Source organism: Thermobia domestica, chromosome 13 (genome assembly GCF_964235325.1).
Source record: "Thermobia domestica chromosome 13, izTheDome1.hap1.1, whole genome shotgun sequence".
Lineage (NCBI taxonomy): Eukaryota > Metazoa > Arthropoda > Insecta > Zygentoma > Lepismatidae > Thermobia > Thermobia domestica.
In genome coordinates, this window is record NC_137466.1 from 213,973,464 (window position 1) to 213,985,254 (window position 11,791).

The window sequence follows — 11,791 nt, forward strand, 5'->3', positions numbered from 1 at the left end:
CAGCGAAGCGGGGTGAACGCTGCTAGTATCATAATATAATTAAAATAATATGAAAATAATACTAAAAAATGTGATTTATTTACTTTTGTGCAGATAAGTAGTAGTAGTAGTAGTAGTATTCCCCTTGTACTCCATGATATAAATTTTGTGACCAATTTAAAACAACTGGCTAGGATAGCGCGTAAAACAGCTGGCTAGAGTAGCGCGCGGAAAAACGTACTTCCGGGAGTATTACTCTCCCGAGCGGGTCGTCTATTTTATAACATCCTTGCCTTGCGCTGCCACCTGTCGGGAAAGTCGAGGAATTATCCAAATATGTTGCAGAAAGCATGAGGCGATGTGGTGGCGCTGCCTGCCACATATTCTGTGCGCCTATACGTCCCGTCCGTCTCTGTCGGGAAGACGAACAGTCTTGGGGATCAGGATGAAATTTAATCAAGATCTAGAAGGTCAAAGGTTAGGAATCGAATTCATTGATGGTACGATATTCAAACCGGAAGTGGTGGAAAACAACTATTTCCGGTTTCAACATTGATCACTAAAGATCAAAAACGGTAATAGATAGCGAGAAGCGTTTTTTGCAGGGAATTGGGTGTCCCAAAAGTATATTTCATCCCTACTCTAATTTTTCTACTAAAATCGGAAGTGTTAGAAATCTACTACTGCTTCCGGTTTAACGTACCCAAACTTCTTTACATGGTGTACACGTGACACCGCTACTTATTTTACCATTATTATGATTTCTCTCCTTTCAGTATGTGTTATATCGATGATGGAAGTTAATCTGAAGATTTCTGTTCATTTCTCTGTGTCAAGAGTTACACATTTCGCAGTCTGCATTGGAATGAAATTTATTTTTTCGCTTCTTTCGAACATATGTATATATTTTATTATTGCTATTGTTATTATTTTCAGATCATGGTAGCACTTGCTGTTGGGCTTTGCAGCATTGGTTGTGGCATGGCTGTTAAGTACTCCAGGCAACAACGAGAAATCTTGAAATCGACAGGAGATTTTCAGGATGGAACATGGATTGGTAAGTTCCAATTAACTATTTTGAAAAAAAAAAAAAAATCTTCTCTGATAATTAGACCAATCACTTGAAACTTTTTCATTTACTTAGGTAGAGTTAGCAAGATCTAACTAGAGTCTTTCCTCGCGAAAGTACTTGATTGTGTTTAAACCAAAGATGTTATAAAACAGAGGATCTGCCGATACGTATCTTCATCATATGAACTCAATGAAGCCAAAAATCAACCGAGCATCGTCTGAGCCGGCACGTCTGATTGGCTTCTCTCGTTTCCGCCATGACTGTTGGCTCGGAACATTGTGATCTTAGTGGCTGGGAGTGGGCAGAGTAGGTGTGGCGAAGCTGTGACGTATGGCTTCATGATTTTGTTGTATGGGCAGATCCTCTATTTTATAACATCCTTGGTTTAAACGGTGTGACAAACATCTTGGCATTTGAAGGCGGCGCTCCAAATTCCCTTTAAATGCTGCTAGCAAATGAGAGGGCAGCGGTATTGCCACGTTTATTTTGTACACATCCACGTCTATCACCTGTCACCTGATCGCACTGTAGTTTGTCTGCTTAGCCATAGCCACACCCCTTTACCTCTTGGCAACGTCGCGCCAGAGCTTGCGTTTTATTCGTTCAGCTGAAATGCCAAGATGTTTGTCACAGGCTTTAGCTTCTGCTAGGCCACGAGGACACCGTATATCTAATAGACTTATGACCAAGAATGTTATAAATAGAGGATCTGCCCATATGTATCTTCATCCTATTAAATCGATGAAGCCAAAAAACAACCGAACATCGGCACGTCTGATTGGCTATTCTCGTTTCTGCCATCGTCTGATTGGCTACTTTCGTTTCCGCCATCATTGTTGGCTCAAAATATTGCGATCTTATTGGACGGAGTGGGCAGAGTAGGGGTGGTGAAACTGTGACGTATGGCTTCAAGATTTTGTTGTAAGGGCAGATCCTCTATTTTATAAGATCCTTGGTTATGACAATATCAACTTGTAAGAGGCGTGTACGGATTTCTTCGCGTGACCTGTTTTCCAAACGAGTCGCCATTTGTGTTTATATACAACTAGCGCTGTAGGTTGCGGGTGGCGGAAACTTCTGCACAGTTGAAAATACCACGTAGTAAAATTAGCGCTGTGACGTAAAACTGAAAGATTTCATTTTATTTCATTTTAAAATTACCGCGCACTAATGACTCCTCTATAACAGACGAAACTCCAGAAATATCGGCCTTGCTGCTTTAGTTTCTGATCCTCCCTCGTATTATTATTATTATTATTATTATTACTAGCAGCGTTCACCCCGCTTCGCTGCGGTCACCCCGGAACGCAATAAACTTTGTTACTTAGATAATTTTTACTTTTTCGCTTTCAAATTGCAGTAAATGTTAAAATTATAGCGCCTGTCATTTATGTTAACCCGCCGAGTCACATGGTCATGCGGGTTGCATATAAATACGTTTATTTTTACCTATGATGAACTAATAACAAAGGATTTGTACGTATGGACACTTGAATGGTCAATTATCTCAAGACACTGGTAATTAAAAATTAAAGTGATATGATAAAAACCATCTAGGGTCCAAATCCTAATAACCCCCCAAAAATGAAAGAAATTGGTTCAGCCGTATTAGCGTGATGAGTTCACAAAGGATTTGTGCGTTCTCTTTTATATATATAGATTATTATTATTATTATTATTATTATTATTATTATTATTATTATTATTATTATTATTATTATTATTATTATTATTATTATTTACCTTTCTATTTGCGTGTCCGTTATACAGAAGTTTCGATGTTTACATACAGACTTCTTCATACAATCTTGGCCACCCACTTTGCTTAAGAATGTCATATTCTGGCAACCATATGTACGAAATTCTAATACTTTGGCTCTAAATATAGGTCTCAGTTGACCGAAAGAAAATTCACATTTGCTTGATTTCATTCCAAAACTTTTCAAAGAAAGGTAAATGGCGAGGTTTTTTGGAACAAGACTGTACATAATATTAAGTTAAAAGCTTTAGCATCATTGAGCTTAGTTAAAGGTGTTGAGTGTCTCCATCACATTTGGTTTGTGTTCTATTGATTTTTGTGGACAAATATTCTTTCTACATGTTTATCCAGGCCCGTAGCCAGGGAGGGTCTAGAGGGGGCAATGCCCCGTCTAAAAATAATGCTGAATAGAATTTTCAAACTGACTCAAAACCAGTGAAATTCTTGCCACTATATTTATCAAATTAAATTCAACTTTGTGAATTCTACTCATTTCTGTGTAAAATAATATGTTTCTTGCGAGATGCACCAAACAGCTTCCATTACCTTTACTCATTTCAAGAATTTCAAACTGTATCCTATTACTGCAACCATGACAAGCATTCAAAGATACCAGATGCACTTCCAAACAACAGTATAATCGTCCACAACATTAGTTGTGAATATTACTAAAGTGTAGTCTCGCTTATTTTGGAAGGTAAAAAATTGAGTGCAAACGTTGAATAAAACATATACTTCTATTTTGTATTGATATAATCTAAAATTGCTCTAATATAATTTTGTTCTAATGTTTAAAAAATAAATACTTGAATTTTAATTATTAATATAAAACAAAGTACGTCGCAAAGAGATTGTATTAAGAAAACAAAAATGAAACAAAAATTTACGGTTTTGATAATCCAAAAATAAATACAGATTTTGTAAATAATAAATAAATGTACAATTTTATGGTGTTCTTTGATGTCTGTCATTGACCCCTAAGTCTTCATTTCTGCACCCCCCATCATATAAATCAGACTGGCTACGGGCCTGTGCTTATCTTTTCCTTAGCAATTGTTCAACCTTAATTTATATCTTGCAATCTTTATTAAATTTATTAACACGTCATTACAATGCTGAAAATTTTGGTTAGTGACGTAAGTCGGATAACAATAGACTATTCCATTGTTAGTTTTATATTTATTTCTATATGTTTATTGTATTTGATTTTTTTAAAAAAAAAAATAGACCTCGTTTTGATTTTCAGGATAGATATAAGCCTTTTGTGTATGCAACCAGCTTTACCTTATGTAAGGCGGGATTATCTATTACACAAAGGTTAACATTCACAAGCTCAAACAAAATTTCAGATTTTTCACGATTTTTCGTAACATTTGAAAAAAAAAAATAACAAAATGTGTTTTTTAAAAAATTAAACAAAGTAATGTTTTTAAAAACATAATTTCTTTTAAAAATAATAAACAAAATAAAACAAATTAGACTAGAAAGTAAAAACTTAATTATGTTTTCAAAAAGATTCATTTTAAGGGAAATTTCTAAACGAGAAACAAGAAAAGAATGTGAAGTTCTCTCATACATATTTACTTGATTTGCATGAGAATTGAAGAACTTATAAATTCACTTTGTGCAGAGGATTTAATGCTCGGACGTTGCTCATCAATCAATATTGAAGCCGATATAGACATATATTGATGGGATACGGCCAATAACAAATAATTCATTATTGTTATTAATCACACTTGTCATTAACAATCATTAATTATTGGGTCATATCCGATCGATATATCTATATCGGCTTCAGTGTTGATTGATTACACAGCCCCCCCCCCCACACACACACACAAAGTTCTTGTCACCGGACACCAGGGCATGGATTCAAAGTAATCCAAATTTCAAAGCCCTAAGACGATTGACCATATCAATTCCTTTTTATGGGCGAAAAACTTGAGTGATTTTGGATAGGAAAGACACATGTTTCTCGTCCATAAAACAAAATTGACATGGTCAATCGTCCTAGGGTTTCGAAATTTGAATTCTGTGCATGGGCGAGAGGGGCGCGTCCCCAAAATATTTTATAGTATAAAATATTCAATATTTTATTCTAATTTAATTTATTTACTAAAGACATAACAATATATCACTAATAATAATTATATTTATTTGAAATATAATATTCAGGCTGTGAAACGATTATAACAGAGTTCTTGATATACAGTATATATATCTCAGGGGTTCCGTGAAGGTAAGGAGAAAGGTTATAACAATGGTGATCCTACGGCGAGAACCACCAAATTATATAACAGCATAACTTGTTATATACAGGTCCTGAGTCATATTTTTATCTATATGTTATCACTAAATTCACTCAAAAATAATTTATATTGTATTTTTCTTTCCGTACTTTATGACGGCACACAATTATTTAAAAAATACACTTCTATGATTGCTCATACATACTTTATATGGTGGTTCGTGAACTATTATATCGTTTATTTATAAAACGTTGTTATGACAACTCATCAAATTAACATATTAGAATCAATTTTGATTCTATTTCTTTTTTTCGTATCTTCTTCTTCTTCTAACTAGTTAGTGCATAATTTAAAATCACACATTGCCCAGAAGTATAATAAAAGATATTTAGAATTACGTTGAAAATACAAAGATATCGTTACAAGGTAACAAATAGAATCGAAGTTAATAAATAGGTTGGGCTAGGTAGTACCATTTAAATCACTTTCTTTGTTGCCTCCCCCTCCAAATTTTACATAACAGAGACGCCAGTGATTCTCTGTAACTAAATACATCGAATCCATACTATGGAGTACTCTTTTACCCATAACTTTTCTTGTGTGCGTGTATGTGGATGTGTTATTATTGAATGCACGTACGAGCATTGAATCCTAATATAAGAGCGTTCTCCATGGTGTGTTACTTTTAGTCATGCATATATAAGTATTTTTTTTTAAGTATTTCTTTTGAAAACAGGATTATGTATTTTATTTGTTAAATCGATTTATTTTGTTCTGTTTGTTATTTTTTTTAAAACAAACAAACGTACATTTTTAAGAAAGCATTATTTTATTTTATTTTATTTTTATTTTTTCAAGTAAACAGAAATTTTAATGTTTGGATTTTTTACTGATTTTTTCTTCAAATCTATCTGAAAGTCGTTGATTTTTCGAAATGCGTTTATCAATAAAAGCACATATTTTATATAAATTTAACATTCAATATTAATATTAGAATTTAAAATTCATTTATAAAAATATTTGGAGCGAAGCTTCTCTTTACTTGACCTAGGCGTTTGGTTATCCGGAGGGCCGCGGTGGCTCAGTGGTAGAGCGTTCACCTCTGGTGCTTGGGGTCCCGGGTTCGATCCCAGCCTCCAGCAAGTGAACTTTGTGGTGGACAAACACCGTGTGCGTGGGTTTTCTCGGGGTTCTCCCGTTTCCTCCTACTTTCTTCATTCCACCATTTCATTCATTCATCACTCATCATCACCGTCTCCTTTAGCCTAACCGTGGGACGTAAAACTCAAAGATTTCATTTCATTTTTCGGTTATCCGGATATTTCTCAATCGTTTTTAACTCAATTTGAGATGGTGATTCGAGAGCGCGTGCTGTGTGTCGTTAAGTGTTGCATGTCCCAATCGGACATACAATTGAGGAATAATAACCGAAAACCTGGATTTTCGACATACCGAAACCGCTTTTAACAAAATTTGAGATGGTGATTTGACAGCGCGCGCTGAGTGTTGTAAGGGGTTGCATGTTTCGATTGGACATACCGTTGAGGAATAATCACCGAAAAACGAGAATAACCAATAAAGGTCGATCCCTTCACTCCAGATGTGCAATTATTGTATATCAAGCATTAAAATTATACATCGTAAAATCTAATATTCACTAACGAAAAGACATTTAACTACATTTGAAGTAAAAATCAGGAAAACCAAAATTAATTTTCTAATTCACTGCAAAGGAAAGAGAAGAATAATCCTTATCTGAACGCACTAAGATGGAGGAATCAATTACTATTATTATTATTATTATTATTATTATTATTATTATTATTATTATTATTATTATTATTATTATTATTGTAAAAATGTCTAATATAGAATAACTATACTTTTTCTTTCTTTGTTCCTTTTGAACAGAATCCTGCTTACATTTGGGAGCCGTGGTAGGATGTTTGCTCTCTGGATTATCCTTGCACACCATTGGACGAAAGAAAACTTTACAATTCATCGGAGCACCAATGTTAGCAGCAGGCTTCAGTATTGTGCTTGCGTCCTTCTTGCAGAAACTAACCTACGCAACGTACGTTGGGATATCCATGCAAGGTGTTGCTATTGGCTTTATCTTCACGTCAGCCCCTATTTATATAATCGAAGCTATGATGCCTCACTTGTCAGGACCAGCGCTGGTATTGAATCAACTTATGTTAAGTATCGGAATGCTAATGGGAAATCTATGGCCTGTGCGAAACTCTCTTTGGTATTATATAATACCAATTTCAGTTGAAGCTATTTTTATGATAATTTTCTTTCTATTACCCGAATCACCAAAATGGTTTCTGATGAAGGAGAATATAATTGGTGCCGAAACGTCACTGAAAAGACTCAGAGCTAAGGACTGGGATGTTCACAGTGAAGTGTCTTGTGTGAAAAAAGAATTATTTGAAAGCGAAATAACCAACAATCGCTCATCGGTGGGGTTATGCTCATGGGGGACACTAAAACCTTTATTTGTGAGCATTGGACTTGTGTTTTTATGGCATCTCTCAGGTCAAATGGTGTTTGACTTTTATACCCAGTGGGCTTTTAAGCACTCAGAGATTGATTTTGGAACCCAATCCGGTGGGTCAATGCAGAAATATATATGTATAAATGTTTTAAGTGGTACCCAAGTAGGTGCTGTTATTCTTGCAGTATTTCTTGTAAATAAGCTCGGCCGACGAGTGATTTTGTGTACATCCATCGGATTAACCACCGGGGCTTTAGTGACAATGGGGACATGTTTATTACTTTTAGAACAAGATTCTGTGGAAACGCTGAAATTTCTTCCCTTGCTGAGTCTCATTATGTTTACCATAGCCTTTTGGTGTGGGATAGGAATTTTGTCTTTTGTTATTGCAGTGGAAATACTTCCACCCCGCTCGAGAGCACTTGCGTTTAGTATTGTTACGGCATTTCATTGGTTGTGTTATTTTACGATGCACCATATTTATATTCAAATGATAGACGTCTTAAGCCCATCTGGAATATTTTGGTTCTTTGCGTCTGCGTCTGCAATTGGGTTTCTCTATGCTTTCTGTTGTGTTGTAGAACCGAAGGAGAGGACGAATGGTAACCCAGAGGATACTAATTGTGACGAAGAACCTCTTAAAAGAAAATCAGAATGTATAGAAACAAAATTATAAATCATGACTGAAATTTGGAAACAAATTTTCTGTATATTTAAATGATAATAACAATGATAATTGTTTCATATATGTGTTTAAATTGAGAAAGTGTTTTTTTTTTTTTACACCATATTTTGTAGCATAGTTCATTCCATACATTTTGTAGCATAGTCCTGTCAATTACCAGTCCTGCAGCACTGCTGCACTATTTGAGCTCGACTAAGGATTGCGGTAATGGAGGCACGTAAACAAGGTACTCAACGTACCCCCACAGGAAGAAGTCGCAAGGCGTTAAATCAGGAGATCTGGGAGACCAGGTATTTTTCTGGCGGTTCTTTTCCATAGTCTCTTCTGAAAGAGCGTTGCACAGCAGTAACAGACGAACATCTGGCATATTCAAGCACACAAAATTTTTTCTTGCTTCTCTCCATTTTCGACAGCTACTAATATAACGATATTGTGTATTTTTAACATCTTTACTTGTATTTACGGGCAATATGTGCTATTAAAATATGCACAAGCTAGCTAAAAGAAGAAGAAGAAAATATAAAAAGAACTAGAATTAATTACTTTCTGATATTATTATTGATGTTCTGTTAACATAGCAGTCTGGCGATATGTGTTATTGGTCGTCATAGCAACGAGAAATATAATATATAACAAAGGATCCATTTGGTATAATCTACATGCAAGGGCGCCCATGTTGTGGTTTCCAAGGGGGGCAAGTATAAGCGATGTTTCAAAAATAGTTTCAAATTTTGCTGTAACTAATGTAAAAATTCTATTGGATTTTCGATATTCTGCAGTACAATTTCCTCTAGGGGGGACAAGCGCCCCACCTTGCCCCCTCTGGTGGGCGCCCTTGTCTACATGCATGTTATTTAAAGGGTGTAAGTGTTTCCGTATTATAATAAAAGGTAATATCAAGATGGAGTGTTTGTGTGGATTTTGGTAAAATAGTAGACTAGATGTTAGACATATTCGAACTGTGGGCTATAGTGTAACGTTATATAAAAATATACAAAAATAAGTCATGTTATAAATTGGTGTCTTCCGCCACGGATTGCGTTACACTAACCTCGTACTGCCACACCTGATCGAAAATATAATGGACTCGTGCTACCACACAATACAAACTTTGAAAATACTATATAACCTTTTCAAAACGAATGAATCATTTATGCTAACCCTGTATATTCGAAGTTTGTGCCAAATCAAACAAATAAATATTTATAAATAAAACTGAAAGTGACTATGCTTGTGACTTAATAACTCTTGAACCACTCAAACAATCTGAATCAAAGTTTCAACATAGATCAGATTCGGACCTGGGATGGTTTATATCATTTCACTCTGTCATGATAGAACTCAGGGGAGGAGAGGGGGAGATATGTAAAATTGATCGAAAATGACCGATATTAATGTTGAGTTCATAGTTTGCAGGGTAGCTGAGAGGAACAGTGACACTTCCAATACTGTTTCAATCCAAATTCAGCCTGCAACTTGGGAGAGGAGCGAGTTAAGCCAGATTGCCACGTTAAATGAATCTTGTAGCTGTCATAAGAAAAAAAACCTTTCAACCCGACCTTTCTATTTACTCTTTACATGTTACAACTTCTTGAAGGCAAGAAACGTTTCTCCACGCATGCAGCACTGCACTCTAGTGGACAAACAGTGAAGCTCCTCATTGAAAACGTGTATTTTGGCGGCGCACTTCCCCTCACGGTCCGAAAGAATCCGTTGTTTCGGAAGCGGCAAAACTGGTTTTTCTTTTATGTCAGCGGGAGGGCGATAGCTGGTAGCAAGCAAGACGTCCCAGAAAGTTGCACATCGTTCAACTCTTTGCAAGATGAAAACAAAAAAGGCCATATGTACATGGTGAAGACTATATGTACATGGTGAAATATGGGAGGGTTTCAATTTTTTTTTAAATGACAGCTACAAGTTCTTCTAACGTGACAATGTGGCTTTATATATAAAAATGATAAAAAATGACCGATATCAGAGAGCGCTTCGGTAATAGTAAACAGTGACTGGCTAATGGAACATATTACTAATTTTTCTTATTTTAACCCAAACGAAGTAGGTAATTGACACTAGTACCTTATAAAATTATCATTCAAACTAATTTTACAATTAATTTACAATTAATTTGACACAGACTTCAAAAATTTTTAAGTAAACAATTTCTTTCTGCTTATTTTATGGTTGTTGTTGTTGAGGTCAGTTAATATATTTTCTAACAGTTTTTATTTTCTGTTTTTAGTGCGGTTTTCTTCTTCTTCTTCTTCTTCTTGTAAGCCTTTTTTTTCAATTAGCTGCGTTCGAGTATCCTTGTTCACCTGTTCCTATCTCTACTGTGACACCACACTGTACCACGTTCTTGACTCAATATTCACACTTCTTCTTTGGCCGGCCTTAGGCTCTTTCCTCATTCAGTTCTATAGGTAGTCCAGTGCATTTAGGCCGATTTTGAGCCAAACCTGGACAAAAATAATAACAAAGCGAAAACATTTGGGTTAGGTTCAGTATGCTTCCCAGAATATATCCTGAAAATTCCCACCTTCTCCCACTCTGGGAAAATCCGCCATCTTGGATTCAATATGGCGACCAGACCGAGACATCGACTTATATTTAAATGACAATATCAACTCACAGGATTATGGTAGAAACTTCGTTCTTGTATCGGTTTTAAGATAATAGTATAGACTAACGAATGCAAGTTTGTATGTTTCTATGTATTGTATCAATACTGAAAATTGGCGGACATTATGTAAAAATTATAGTTATTCTCATTTTACAATAACGTTTTATTGGCATATAACTCAGAAACTAACAAAGATATTAAAAAATGTCTTGAGATAATAGTGATAGAGCATAACCGTAGCTTTCAAGTGATGCAACTTATGTCGATCTATCTTAAAAAATAAGGGAGCTAGTCGAATTTTTGTGATACTAGGTGTGCAATTTTCGATAACATTATTTTTCAGGTGCCTGCTATATGGTTTCGTGGGCACTCGCTGGTTAACTACATATTCTGAAGGTCTCCTTCTTACATGTCCAAACCATCGAAGTCTACATTCTTGTAGCTTTTCTACTACTGATTTTATTTTTACTGTTCCCTGTATCACTTCATTCTTAAATTTTGTCCTTTTGCGTCACTGCATACATCCACCGAAGCATCTTCGTCTCCGTAACTAGCAGCTTCTGTTCCTCTCTCTTGTTCTTCGTCCAACATTCCCCTCCATGTAATATGGCAGGTCTTACTACTGTTTTGTAAACTTTTCCTTTAAGAGTCTTCATCCCGGCGAAATTAAAATACCGCTAATTTTACAGTAATTATGTGATATCTTCAAATAGATAAAAGATAATTGAAATAGGGAACAAGAGCGCCCTAGACAATATTATTTTGCGCGAGGTACCGTTATCACAAGTCACCTAGTGGCTTTCCGTTTTCAGCTGTTTAGAAACGCGAAAATAATGCCGATTTTCAAAATGGCTCGAAATCGAAAGCAGATAAGTGAGTCGTGATAACGGTTTCTTATGTAAAATAATATTGTCTAGGGCGCTG

General features: G+C 35.5%; 1 protein-coding gene across 1 annotated transcript in view; it reads left to right on the forward strand.

Moving 5' to 3' along the window:
• The window catches only part of LOC145669007 (facilitated trehalose transporter Tret1-like), a 33,985-nt gene extending 25,679 nt beyond the window's left edge, over positions 1-8,306 (forward strand). Inside the window, exons 2-3 of the mRNA XM_081737332.1 lie at positions 916-1,036; positions 6,974-8,306. Of these exons, the coding sequence (XP_081593458.1) occupies positions 916-1,036; positions 6,974-8,238 (1,386 nt within the window). The 3' untranslated portion in view covers positions 8,239-8,306. The remainder of the gene's footprint in view (positions 1-915; positions 1,037-6,973) is intronic.
• The last annotated feature ends 3,485 nt before the right edge of the window (positions 8,307-11,791 follow it).